Source organism: Microcaecilia unicolor, chromosome 2, assembly GCF_901765095.1.
Source record: "Microcaecilia unicolor chromosome 2, aMicUni1.1, whole genome shotgun sequence".
NCBI lineage: Eukaryota > Metazoa > Chordata > Amphibia > Gymnophiona > Siphonopidae > Microcaecilia > Microcaecilia unicolor.
In genome coordinates this window covers 43,731,215-43,745,811 of record NC_044032.1, presented here as the reverse complement: position 1 = coordinate 43,745,811, position 14,597 = coordinate 43,731,215, and the positions used below count along the sequence as shown (strand labels likewise).

The following is a 14,597-nucleotide window of genomic DNA, read 5'->3' as shown; positions in this document are numbered from 1 at the left end:
AATTTTAGGAACACTCACGACCCGCCTAAGCCCCTCCCATGGTCATGCCCCCTTTTTGAGATCTGCACAGTCTGATTTACATGCATTGCTTTATAGAACATGCTTAGCGAGCTATGCGTGTAAATCCTAATTAGTGCCAATTAGTACTAATAATTGTTAGCATTCTTACCCAATTAATTTCTGCGCAGAAAATGGCTATGTGTGCCAATTTGCACATGGAACTCTAGTTGCCATATATAGAATCCGGAGAGATATGTATAAAATCTGGCCATTTAACTTGAAAAATAGCCACATTTTTAACCATATAATAAGGGGCCAGCATTTGGAAGGAATGAAGGTGACACTGGCACTTATACATATGGGCACCCTTTATTGAATGGCACGTAGTGCATTGGGCACGAGGATTTACACCAACCGAAACCTGGTGTAAATCCTCACACCTAAATTATGTGTGGATCTGCCGTGTTCTGTAACACTACATGCAGATTCTTGTAACGCCTAAGACCTGCCTATGCTCCTTCCATGGCCATGCCCCTTTTTTCAGATCCACATGTAAATATTTATGTGTGCATCTTTACAGAATATGACTATAAAGCTGTATGCCTAAACTCTAATTATTGTCAGCGCTAGTAATTGATAGTTCCCAATTATCGGTGCTAATTGGTTCACTGTTCAGTGGAGTTGCATGTGCAATGATCACTATACAACTTTGTATTTGTTATCCACCGACTGGGCAAACGCCTTTGACGGTACTAGGTAAGCCACATTGAGCCTGCAAATAGGTGGGAAAATGTGGGGTACAAATGCAGCAAATAAATAAATTGAGTGCATATCCAAACTTGCACGCACAATTTTTAGTGCCATATATAGAATAGGGGGATGGGGACAACTACTACTACTACTATTTAGCATTTCTATAGCGCTACAAGGCGTACGCAGCACTGCACAAACATAGAAGAAAGACAGTCCCTGCTCAAAGAGCTTACAATCTAATAGACAAAAAAAAATAAAGTATGCAAATCAAATCAATTAATGTGAACGGGAAGGAAGAGAGGAGGGTAGGTGGAGGCGAGTGGTTACAAGTGGTTACGAGTCAAAAGCAATGCAAGTCTATAAAGTGGTGCCTAAAGGTAGGCGGACCATGGACGTGTCTCCCAGGTATTTACATTGTTACATCTGCCATTGACATGGTATAAGAGGGCGCACCAATGCCAACTTACACCAGTATTCTAAAGTACTACTACTACTTATCATTTCTATAGCGCTACTAGATGTATGCAGTACTGTACACTTGAACATGAAGAGACAGTCCCTGCTCGACAGAGCTTAGAATCTAATTAGGACAGACAAACAGGACAAATAAGAGGAAAATGGAATTACTAAGGTGGGGATGATAAAATAAGGGTACTGAACAAGAGAGTAAGGGTTAGGAGTTAAAAGCAGCAACAAAAAGGTGGGCTTTTAGCCTAGATTTGAAGATGGCCAGAGATGGAGCTTGACGGACCAGCTGAGGAAGCTTATTCCAGGCATATGGTGCAGCAAGATAAAAGGAACGGAGTCTGGAGTTAGCGGTGGAGGAGAAGGGTGCAGATAAGAGAGATTTACCTAGTGAACTGAGTTCCCGGGGAGGAGTGTAGGGAGAGATGAGAGTGGAGAGGTACTGAGGAGTTGCAGAGTGAATGCACTTATAAGTCAATAAGAGGAGTTTGAACTGTATACAGAAACGGATAGGGAGCCAGTGAAGTGACTTGAGGAGAGGGCTAATATGAGCATAGCGACACTGGTGGAATATAAGTCGTGCGGCAGAATTTCGAACAGATTGAAGAGGAGAGAGATGGCTAAGTGGGAGACCTGTGAGAAGCAATAGTCTAAGTGAGAGGTGATAAGAATGTGGATGAGGGTTCTGGTAGCGTGCTCAGAAAGGAAAGGGCGAATTTTGGTGATATTATAGAGAAAGAAATGACAAGTTTTAGCAGTCTGCTGAATATGTTCAGAGAAGGAGAGAGAGGAGTCGAAGATGACCCCAAGGTTATGAACTGATGAGACAGGATGGATGAGAGTGCTATCCACAGAAATAGAGAATGGGGGAAGAGGAGAGGTTGGTTTAGGGGGAAAGATAAGAAGCTCAGTCTTGGTCATGTTTAGTTTCAGATGGTAGCGAGACAGGCAGGCTGATACTTTGGCTTGAATTCCTGCTGAGATTTCTGGTGTGGAGAGGTAGATCTGGGAGTCATCAGCGTAAAGATGGTACTGAAAACCATGGGATGAGATCAGAGTACCAAGGGGAGAAGTATAGATGGAGAAAAGAAGAGGTCCCAGGACAGATCCCTGAGGTACACCAACTGACAGTGGGATAGAAGTGCAGGAGGATCCACCAGAGTATACACTAAAAGTACGATGGGAGAGATAAGAAGAAAACCAGGAAAGAACAGAGCCCTGAAATCCAAGTGAAGACAGCTTATCAAGGCTATGATCAACAGTGCCAAAAGCAGCAGATAGATCGAGAAGGATGGGGATAGAATAGAGGCTTTTGGATCTGGCCAGGAACAGGTCATTGGACACTTTAGCGAGTGCTGTTTCAGTGGAATGAAGGGGGCGAAAACTAGATTGAAGTGGATCAAGAATAGCTTGAGAGGAAAGAAAGTCAAGGCAACGGCAACTTTGGCATTAGGATGATGTTATAGAATTGACACTAATAGTTTATAGAATTACCATCATAATGGCAGCGTTCAGCCACTGAAGAGGTACAGGAAAGTCTTGATGATCCGGCGTAAATGGGACCGACCCATTGTCAGATAAGTAAAAAAGCAGATAATACGGAAAACAATGGTAACCCCGGCTGAAAACGATGCTGTTTTGTGGTAAAAGTAGTGCCCCAGTTTCAAAACTAATTGTCTCAGGTGCGAAACTTTCCTCTGTTACACCGAAAAATGGAAAGAGAAGCTGTGCATGTCTTAACGGCAATGTGGTGACATCACTGGGGGGGGCGGGGGTCTGTTGGATATTTCAGTTGGTCGGATCAGTGAAGGTTGGGTAATTGATGTATGCCTGCTAAATACCAGGTCTGCATCTAAATGGATAGCTCTTTATAGTCCGTGGCACTAGTTAAATGGATAGTGAATATACGTGGAAAGCTAAGAGCTAGTGGCTGCTAACAGTGGCTTCCCCAGCTACATATCAGACCCTATGTATGTTCAGCAGTCTGCCTTAAATGATTTGCATTAAGGGCCTGATACCTATGTGAGAAGTTCAAAGAGGTCCCTATTGTTAAGCCTGTTTTGTAAAGGTAATACAGGTATCTGTGTCTTTACGAAACAAGCCCCTGTAATATGTAAAGGCAGACACACATTTTACACTTGCTCTGTGCATGTACTCTGTCATGATAATGTTATAAAGTTTTCTCTTCATATAGAGCTGGATTCAGTAAATGGTGCTCAAAATTTGGCACTGAACAAAATAGGCGCTGAATGGTATTCTATAACGGGTGTTCCAGGATTGGCACCCCCTTATAGAATTGTGCATAGTGCCAGGATTTACATAAGTATACTTGCTGAAACCAGGACAACTGCTACCAAATCTAATATCTTGTTTATTTTCAAATGCAAAAATATTTTTTATATTTTATTTATTTCTTTATTTTTTTGTTGCATTTGTATCCCACATTTCCCCACCTTTTTGCAGGCTCAATGTGGCTTACATTATGCCGTAATAGCGATCGCCATTTCCGGAATGAGAAATACAAAGTGGTATTGCATTAAAGTTCATAAATGATAGAATAAATGATAGAGTCAGTTAGATAATCAGTTAATTTCCGGCGCGAGAAATAGGGTAGCAGTGCGTTAACGTTCGTTAGTGACAGAGTGACTGAAGCAGTCAGGTATAGAGAGTTCGGTTTTGCCTGGTTCTGGAAGAGTTTTGTTGTCTGGTATTTAGGATGGATCATTGTGGTATGTCTTTTTCAACGTGTTGGTTTTTAGGAATTTATAAAAGTATTTTTTGAAAGAGTACCCTTAGAGTTATCCACTGTTTTTGGCAATAAGTAATAACTGTTGCCCAGTGGTATAGCACTTCATTCATAGGGCTACTATTCTTTTTACACCATGTTACGTGCTATTAGTGTCATTTAGTGATAACGCCTTTATTACTACTATTTAACATTTCTAAAGCACTACTAGGGTTACGCAGCGCTGTACAAGTTAACATAGAAGGACAGTCCCTGCTCAAAGAGCTTACAATCTAATGGACAAATGTACAGTCAGTCAAATAGGGGCAGTCTAGATTTCCTGAAAGGTATAAAGGTTAGGTGCCAAAGGCAACATTGAAGAGGTGGGCTTTGAGCAAGGATTTGAAGATGGGTAGGGAGGGGGCTAGGCGTAGGGGCTCAGGAAGTTGATTCCACGCATAGGGTGAGGCGAGGCAGAATGGGCGGAGCCTGGAGTTGGCGGTGGTGGAGAAGGGTACTGAGAGGAGGGATTTGTCCTGTGAGCGGAGGTTTTGGGCGGGAACGTAAGGGGAGATGAGGGTGGAGAGGTAATGAGGGGCTGCAGACTGAGTGCATTTGTAGGTGAGAAGGAGAAGCTTGAACTGTATGCGGTATCTGATCGGAAGCTAGAGAAGCGACCTGAGCAGAGGGATGATATGAGTATATCGGTTCAGGTGGAATATAAGACGTGCAGCAGAGTTCTGAATGGATTGAAGGGGGGATAGATGGATAAGTGGGAAGCCAGTGAGGAGAAGGTTGCAGTAGTCAAGGTGAGAGGTAATGAGAGCGTGGCTGAGAGTTCGGGTGGTGTGCTCAGACAGGAAAGGGCGAATTTTGCTGATATTAAAGAGGAAGAAGCGAAAGGTCTTGGCTGTCTGCTGGATATGCGCCGAGAATGAGAGGGAGGAGTCGAAGATGACTCCGAGGTTGCGGGCAGATGGGACGGGGAGGATGAGGGTGTTATCAACTGAGATCGAGAGCGGAGGAAGAGGAGCGGTGGGTTTTGGTGGGAAGACAATAAGCTCGGTCTTGGACATGTTCAGTTTTAGGTGGTGGTTGGACATCCATGCAGCAATGTCGGCTAAGCAGGCTGATACCTTGGTTTGGGTCTCTATGGTGATGTCTGGTGTGGAGAGATACAGCTGGGTGTCATCAACATAAAGATGATACAGGAAACCATGAGATGAGATCAGTGAGCCCAGGGAAGAGGTGTAGATTTACAAAACCTTCACCAGCTATGGTCAATAGCCATTTCTCTAAAATTGCATAGTCATTAATTAAGACTGGACTTATCTTTTGTTATCCAGCGTCCTCGCTGTCTCCTTGCTCAAGGTGATCAAAGAGCAGAAGTAGGTAACTGACTGCCTTCCCCTAGAAATGCCTGACGCCACGGGTTTCAAACTCCTTTCCTCAGGGTCTTGGGTTAAAGCTGTCATCTATGCTGTCGTCTGTTGTTGGACAAACCAGCAGTTTAAGTTAGGCGCATATCCTCGGTATTCAGCAATACTGTGTTCATCTTTAGTGAATGCCCCTGACCTGCCATGCCACTCTCAGGGCTATGCCCCTTTTTATGTTGAATGCTATAAGATTTGCACGCGGATCTTTATAGAATAGCACCTAGCAAGGTGCGCACGCAATCCAAATTGCTGCCAATTAACACCAATAATTGATAGCAACCAATTATAGGTGCTAATTGGCTCGTTAACCAGTTTAGTTCCACACGCATCTCAGCACGCACTTTTGTGTATGGCATTTACTATGCTCTACTTTACCTAGAACTTATATTCTGCTCACACCAAAATATGGTTTGAAGTGGATTACCAAAGGGGAAGGGAAACCGTAGAAGCGGAAGACCAGATCCACTACGAATAGGGATCCAAATGTAGAGGAGTAGTGCGACCAGCAAGGCCATTCCAAAAAAAACCAGGAGACGAACAATATGGTGAAAAAGCTTTATTCTTCTAATACCCAACATGGTACTGTGTTTCGGCTGAGTGCCTGCCTCAGGGGTCTTAATAGGATGAATTGAAGTTTATGTGCCTAATTGTGCCGCTTTTGATGTCACTGGTTTTGCTCTCCTGTTTACGAAGTGATCACCAACTCTGTGTGTATCTTTTACTATACTTATTATCTTTTTAAAGATCAAGTGCTTTTAAATTTGAAGTGCATACATTCCAACTATTTTTCCACAATTAAGCACATAAACTTCAAACAAAACTGATTCAGTAATTAAAAATATAACACCATATGTAGAATTTGGCCAATAATGCCTGTTTAACATGTGGAAAGGGCTTGAATTACATTGCACAACTGCATATGAATGTAAAAAGTACAGAAAATGTATGCTTACTTCTATGTGATCAAAAATAAAAAAAAACTTCACTAGTTACATGTTCAGTATTCCATCAGTTCTGCTTCCTCAGGGGGAAACAGACCTTTACATAATTACATAAGTACTGCCATATTGGGACAGACTGAAGGTCCATCAAACCCAGCATCCTGTTTCTAACAATGGCCAATCCAGGTCCAGATTTTCCCCAAGCCCATTTTAATAATGGTCTATGGACTAGGAAGTCATCCAAACTCTTTTTTAAACCCTGCTAAGCTGTTTTTACTACATTCTCTGGCAACAAATTCCAGAGTTTAATTACACATTGAGTGAAGAAAAAGTTTCTCTGATTCATTTTAAATTTACTACTTTGTAGCTTCATCGCTTGCCCCCTAGTCCTCCCTTATATGGTAGAGAAGCCCCACCCAGTGCATCCCAGGATGCATTGGGCAGGGCACCACCATTTTGGAGGCGGCACTGGAAGAAGGAGGGAATATTACTTCCTCCCTTTGTCATTGAAGGTATGGGGAGGGGTCTGGGGAGGTCGCTAGACCACCAGGGAAGGGGTGGAGGTCCAGCCATCTATTCTGTCGGGCTCTTCTGATGGGGGTGGGTGGGAGGGTTAGTTCAGGCTCTTTGGGAGGGGGGGTCGGGTAGTCTTCTGGTGGGGGGGGGGGGAGGCTGCTGGAATGCTGGGTAGGGCTCACCATTCCTCCCTAATGCTTTGTAAACCCTAACACCAGCTCTGAGCTACCATAGGGTTTACAGCAGTAGCGGTGTCCTAGTTTGGCGCTCTGCCCGCTGAAAATTGGGGAGGAATACAGATGTCCCTGTTTTGCATGCATTTGCATGCTATTAGTGTTTGGAGCTGGCTGGCTCTGATCCTGGGGCACAGGCAAACATGGGTGCTCGTCCAGCGCTAATGGTCTCTAGTGCCTGCGTTTGCTTTTGATCATCTGGCTGTTAGTTTTTTCGATAGTACAAAGTCTTGCTTCTAGCTATGTGTTACTGTTGATTTGGTTATTAGCTGGGAACTCTAATCCTGCTTCTAGAGAGTTCCTGATTTGCACTATCCTAATAAGATAGTTTATAAAAGTTATTTTCTGCAAACGTTTCTTATCAGGCAGCTAGTTTTTGGAATGATCTTCCACGTAATATTAGGACACAGCTAGATTATGGAAAGTCTCGCAAAATGCTAAAGACCTGACTTATTTAAGAAATATTTAGGAATATAGTCGTTTTAATTGATTTTAGAATATTATGTTGTAAATTTTGTCCTGGCAACCCTCTGGTAGCTTCTTGTTTATGTAAGCCACACTGAACCAGAAATGGTATGTGAGGGATATAAATGTTATTATGTAATGTAATCAGTGGTGTGCTGCAGCAGGCTCTCACAGGCTCGCAAGAGCCGGTTGTTAAGTTTTTAAGAATTTTGGGAGCCGGTTGTTAAAGTAGGGCCCTCCATGGCTACTTTAACAACTGGCTCCCAAAATGTGGGCTTGGGCCCCCTGCTGAATTCTCTTTTACTTTGCTGGTGGGGATGCTGAGCCCTGCCAGCCAAGTAAATAGACTGCTGCTGCTCCCCGCTCCTTGTTTCCAGCTCTGAGTAGCAGGCTGGGACTTTTCCAGCATGTGTGAGAGGTTTCAGCATGCTGCTCAGAGCAAGACGTTGGGAGTGGTGGCAGTCCATTTATTGGCTGCCAGCAAAGGTATGCCTAGCGTGCCTGCACAAAGGGAGGGAGGAGAGAGAGGCAAGTGTTGCCCCCCCCCCCCCCCCGCCACCCCTGGCCCTTCCAACTGCAGAGCTGGCTACATCTGGAGAAAGAGCCTGTTGTTAAAAATTTACCAGCACACCCCTGAATGTAATGTAATGTTCTTTTATAGGATGGGTACTTACAGATGCCACTTTCTGGTGTACAGTAACTGCACAGTAAAAGTGGAAAGCCGCTGTGTTGATGGTCCTCCATCCTTAAAAAAAAACATAATAATCTATGTAGCATTTGTATTCTAACACTAGGGGCCCTGTTTACTAAGGTACGCTAGCATTTTAGCGCGTGCTAAAAATGAGCGCGCGCTGTGTAGATGCCCATAATCTACACGGTTAGAGCGCTAATGTTTAGCGCCTCTAGCACAGCTTAGTAAACAGGCCCCTAGGTGTTGGTTTTGTTTTTTCCCTTTATAATAGGCACCTTTTCGATCTCTCACATGGGTGTTCTATTACAAGAATTACCCTCTATATGTGTACTCACATAGTGCCCCTTTTACAAAGCGGTGGTAAGCCCCGGGCTACCGCAGCAGCCTGGCAGTAGTTCCCACCCTCAGTGCGCTGTCATATCCGGTGCCACAAAAATATTTAAATTTTTGTAGTGCAGGTGTGTACCTGGCAGTAATCGGGCAGTGCTGCGTGCTGCCCAGTTACTGGTGGGATAGCGCAGGAGCCCTTACTGCCACCATAATGGGTGGCAGTAAGGGCTCCCCCCGGAATGAATGCGTGGCAAGTGCTTTACTTGCCGCGTGGCTATTTCCCGAAAAAATAAAGGCCTACCTTTTACACGCTGCGGTAAAAGGGGGCCTTGGCGCCCATCAAAAACATGCTCCGACCCCAGTGCAGACCCCCTTTTGCCACAGCTTGGTAAAAGGGGCCCATAGTTTATAAAATGTATGGGTACATTGCAACTCCATTATAGGGGATAATTCTATAAGGCACCTCTCTTTAGGTGCTCTGATACTGTGTGGTAAAAGCCTATTTTATAATGGCATCTGGGTGGTATCAGAGCGCCTGAATTCTAGGTGCCCACTCTTTCAGCAGTCATAGACCTGGCCTAACTGTGAATGCCCAAACGGGGCAAGGGCACACTTAGCACCCCCCACCTCTCCCATTCTCCACCCATGTTAGCACCTGTCTTGTATTTACGCACTTATGCACGTCCTTATAGAATAGTTCTTTTTCACTTTGCTGCCACTTACACGCTGACCCGTGAACGTATAAGTATTCTGTACGTTCATGCACACAAGTGGTGCTCAAATATGGGCACCCACTTACAGAATTGCCCCCATACTGCTTTGCATGGATAAAAAGCTATATAAAGTAACTCCTGCCCCCACATGACATGCACATTTATTTATTTTTATTTTATGGATTTATATCCCACTTTAGAATCAAAGCAGGTTCCAATAAAAACATTCACAATATCAAACACATCCATCAGACATTAACAGACATATAAATTCATAAATCTTAAGCGTCATAAATGTACTAGAGAGAGCTACTAAGAGACTAAACTTCATCCATCAATAAATGCTATTACACAATAAAACATTTTCAACAATTTCTTAAATTGTTGATAATCTGTACAAGGTCTTAAGTAATCTGGCAAATGATTCCACAAGTTCCCCCCTGCAACAGAAAAAGCACGTTTCCTTGTGTCTGATAAATGACAAACAGACACATCTAAGTGTTATATGGATCCAGTAGCATGCAGTACTACTACTACTACTACTTAACATTTCTAGAGCGCTACTAGGGTTACGCAGCGCTGTACAAAATAAACAAAGAAGGACGGTCCCTGCTCAAAGGAGCTTACAATCTAAAGAACGAAATGTCAAGTTGGGGCAGTGTAGATTTCCTGTGTAGAGGTTAGGTGCCGAAGGCGACATTGAAGAGGTGGGCTTTGAGCAGAGATTTGAAGATGGGCAGGGAGGGGGCCTGGCGTATGGGCTCGGGGAGTTTGTTCCACGCGTGGGGTGAGGCGAGGCAGAAAGGGCGGAGCCTGGAGTTGGCGGTGGTGGAGAAGGGTACTGAAAGGAGGGATTTGTCTTGAGAGCGGAGGTTACGGGTAGGAACGTAAGGGGAGATGAGGGTTGAGAGGTAAGGAGGGGCTGCAGATCGAGTAACCTGGCAAATGATTCCACAAGTTCCCCCCTGCTACAGAAAAAGCACGTTTCCTTGTGTCTGATAAATGACAAACAGACACATCTAACTGCTATATGGATCCAATAGCATGCAGTACCTTTTTCTCTTCTCTCTCCTTCTTTACCAATTTAATTTCTCTCTTTCCTTTCCTTTTTAAATTTGATGTTCCTTTCTTTTAATTGTATATTTGTACATCTCTTTGCTGTTTCTTTGAGGAAAGGCAACTTATCAAATTTTACTATTGCTCTCACAGTATCATACAAGAATAGTAAGAGGAATTGAGTATCATACAAGAATAGTAAGAGGAATTGGGAGCCAAGATATTAGGGCACCTGTTTTCTACCAGCACATCTTATCTGTGTATTTAAGTTCCTTTTTAGAAACAAAAATGACTGTTAAGTTGAACTGCTCTCTTGTTTGGGGTCCCACAGGGCGGCTATAGAAGAGAGATACGGCAAAGATCTGGTCAGTTTAGGAAAGAAGAAACCCTGTGGACAGGGTGAGCTGAAGTAAGTTCCCATTTTCTAATTTTGTTCAACATCTGGTGCCACAGAAACGCAAAACTGGTTTTCTTTGCAGCAAAAGCACAACAAAAGAGTACAAAAATGGTGAGACTGGCGGAGAATTGTACAACGGTGACACTGGTATTACACAAGCAACTGGCATCAGTTGTTTCCGTTGTGCTCTGATTGCCATAAAGGGACTTTATGTCAATGGAAAATGTGAGATCCTATGGGATGCTTTCGTTTGTTGTAACTGTTCTTGATTTTTTGCTTTTCAGTTCACAATTCTTCTCACTCCTAGTTAAATGGAATCCACACTTCAGAATTTAGTGTTCCTAAAAGCGACGACTACCCAGTCGTCTAATGACCTCACATCTGGAAAGAACAGGTCAGGAGCTCTGTAATTTGAAAAAACAATTTTAACCCGTAAACTGAGCAGGCAATTAGGAAAAAATGTCTGCAAAGGAAATCATAGTGAAACTGATAGTCTCATTATACATCAAGAAAACCCAAAGGGAGGCAAGGAAAGCAGTCAGATGATCAAAGTCTCAAACATAAGAAAAAGTTGCCCAGTTAATACAAGTGAGGAAAGCATGCAGAGCATGACTCATAGAATTATTTCCAACCCCTCTGCGTGTGCATGCATATGTGTGTGGGTATGTTGGGATAGTAGTGTTTGGGGTTCAGGCAGTTGGTAGGATTGTAGATGGGGTAAAGAAAATAATAAAAAAGGGTCGGTGTCCCCTTTAAGAGGGGCTTACCTGGGCCTTGGGATGGTCCACGGGGGTTTTTGGGACTCCTGGGGTGCTCCGGGGTCTGGTGGGTGCTTTAGGGGCTGGTTTGAGTGTGCCCCTCGTTTTTCAAACCCTCCGCTGGGTCTGACGGTCTTCGGGGCTGTTTTGAGTGTGCCCCATTCAGTTTTGTGACCCTCTGTGGGTCTGATGTCTTTGGGCCGATTTTGTGCCCATTCAGAGGCTCCCTCGATGCTGGCCAGCGCTCTCTGGGCTTCCCAGGGCTTGCTCCGGCGTTCCTGGGTCCCGATTCGGGACCGGAGCAAGTCCTGGGGCAGGGGAGAGGAGGAGAAGCTGAAATTCTGGCAGGCGCGATTGGCGCGCCGCCGCGGAGCCGGAGGAGAGCTGGGGAGAGAGAAAAGCCGGCTGTCTCTGGTGCGCGCGCATGCGCGATTCGCCTGAGATGCCGGTAGGCCGAAAAATGGAGCCTGGGCCTCGATTTTTGGATTTTTCGGGCCTGCGATGAAGAGGAGCGTCGGAGGGTATTCGGGACCATCGGGAAGTTGGACAACCCCAGGATGCACGTGAGGGAGGCCAGGTAAGAGGTCCTATGGCCTTGGTTTAATTTAAATTAGTTTAATTTTTGAGTTTTTTCAATGTTCTTTGTCGGGCCTTCCCTGAATTTTTTAAAATTATTATTTTTATGGTCAGGGGGTCTTGGGGAATTGTTTAAATGGATTGAATACTTTAAAATTTTTAAAGTTAATTTTAAAGGGGTTTTAGAGGTTTGTTTGTTGCGGAGCGTCGTGCGCTGCTCTGGTTACGTTTTTTAAAATTCCGTCGACGGCATTTGTGAGAGCGCATGTTGCCGCCCATACTTGGAAATTTTGGTGAAATTCTATTAATTTTTTATGGGTTATTTTGGTGAAAATAGTGAGAATTGGTGCCTGTTAATAGGTTTTAAAAAATAAAACATGGACTGGAGTCAGAAAAATATGACTTGGAAGGTGGTGTAATTTTTATTGAAGTGCAATGTGATTTATTCTGTATTTTGTATAAAAATTCATTTTCTCCATATACTTTAATGGTAAAAATTGATTTTAAGATGGAGATTGACATAAAATTCCAAACTGTAGGGGGATCACGTGATGTGTTGAGGAGTGCAGCAGCAGAAACGCTCTCCTCTTAGGCCCCTTCCGCTCCCCCTCTCCACCAGCGATCGAATCCGGACCAGAGCGGAACAAATAGCGAAGACAGATTGGAGGGAGTGTATGGACAACTTTGTAACGCGCGGGGAACAAGCAATGCCGGCGAAATCAGCGCGGAAAGAAATGGAAAAGGCCCGCGTGGCGGAGCCAAAGATGGCCGCCAGCCCCATACCAGAACCTCCCGAGGTAAAATTTACAGCGCAGCAGTTAAAACAACTAACCGAGGCGGTGCAACAAGCGCTAGCCCCTCAGTTCCAACAACTTTCCAGCCAACTAGCGGCAGTGGAGACAAAATTAGAGGACACCACGCGACGCACTGGAGAATTAGAGCAGCGTGTGTCGGCCGCGGAGGACGAGGGGACCGGAGCAGCAACGGAAATAAAAGCACTGCGCGAAATAATAAAAAAACAGTCTCTACAGATCGATGACCTCGAAAACAGGTCGCGAAGAGATAACCTACGGATCATTGGGATCCCAGAGTCCGTTTCAGATCATTTACTACCCAGCATCCTAGAGAAATGGCTGCAAGAAGAATTTGCGCTATCAGATGGCGCGGGACCCCTATGCTTAGAGCGGGCGCATCGAGTGGGCAGGAGACAAGAGAACACCCAGAGACCTCGAATGGTCATAATTAAAGTGCATAATTTTATCCACAAAGTAGAAATACTCAGAGGGGCGCGGCTCAAGAGGGACAATCTGACTTTTGAAAACTCCCCAATAAAAATATTTCAGGATTTTTCGATGTCACTACAAGAGAAGAGACGCAACTATGGACAGATATGTAAATCACTGGCGGAAAACAACACGAAATTTATGCTGGTATACCCAGCCACACTTCGGATTCATCACCAGGGCAAATGGCACGCATTCAAATCGGCAAAAGAGGCACAAGAATGGCTACAGAACGACAAAGTCCTAAGCCCAGATGACGAAGCCTGACATAATTTAGATGGACATAATCACAAATAGAAGACTGAGAGTTGGAGCCTTGACAAAGAAGCAAAAGACCGGATGATTGCCATAGACGGTGAGAGTGGGGGGGGGGGGGGGGGGGGGGGGGGCTACACATCATTGATCCTTAATTCCCTCCCTGATATTAGTGTCGGGTTGGGAGAAGGGGCCGAAGATAAAGGGGAAGGATAGGTTGAGGGTAGGAAGGGGAAGGGAGGGGAGGGTGGGGAAGCACGGTAGGAAGGGAGGAAGACATAAGCAATTCTTGACAGCAAACAATAGAGCTCAACAAGGGACGAGGGGAGAATATCTTGATTATACTTCGAGAGTCCCCATAATCATTTACATACAGGCCAAGGGTGAGGCTGGGCACCTGAGGCAGAAGAAATTACTAGAACCGCCTAGACTCACAATAGAACAGAGCAATAGTTAAGACTACACGTTTTGCCACATGGAATGTGGGAGGGATATCTACGCCAGTTAAACGGGCAAAAATACTATCAGCCCTTCAGAGACACAAAGCAGACATATGCTGCTTACAGGAGACAAAACTTACAGCTACAGAACACAACAAACTAAAAAGACGATGGGTGGGAGAGGTATATGCAGCGTCATCTGGGGACAGGAAAAGTGGTGTAGCAATACTAATTAAAAAAGGATTGGCGGTCAAGTCAGAGCTAATCGAGGCCGACAAACAAGGTCGATACGTGATAATAAGATTATGGTTACAACAGAGAGAATACTTAGTCCTGGGCCTATACGGCCCAAATACATATGATGCTAACTTTCTAACTAAGCTAGTTCAGCTATGCCTCCCATACCCGACTACTCCATTGATAGTGCTGGGAGATTTTAATTTGGTGGCAGACCCCGCCAAGGACTGCTCAAATCCCAGAGTTGCACATAGAGGAGGGCCAAGATCTCATGCTCTACCAGCCTTTCAACGCTCACTATATCTGGTGGACGCCTGGCGTAGTTTA

The 14,597-nt window shown here is 44.6% G+C and overlaps 1 protein-coding gene across 1 annotated transcript in view; it reads left to right on the top strand.

Annotated features, from left to right (window-relative positions):
- The window catches only part of LOC115461849 (proline-serine-threonine phosphatase-interacting protein 2-like), a 260,520-nt gene that overhangs the window by 104,214 nt on the left and 141,709 nt on the right, over nucleotides 1-14,597 (top strand). The window contains exon 3 of the mRNA XM_030191905.1: nucleotides 10,656-10,733. Coding sequence (XP_030047765.1) covers nucleotides 10,656-10,733 — 78 coding nt within the window. The remainder of the gene's footprint in view (nucleotides 1-10,655; nucleotides 10,734-14,597) is intronic.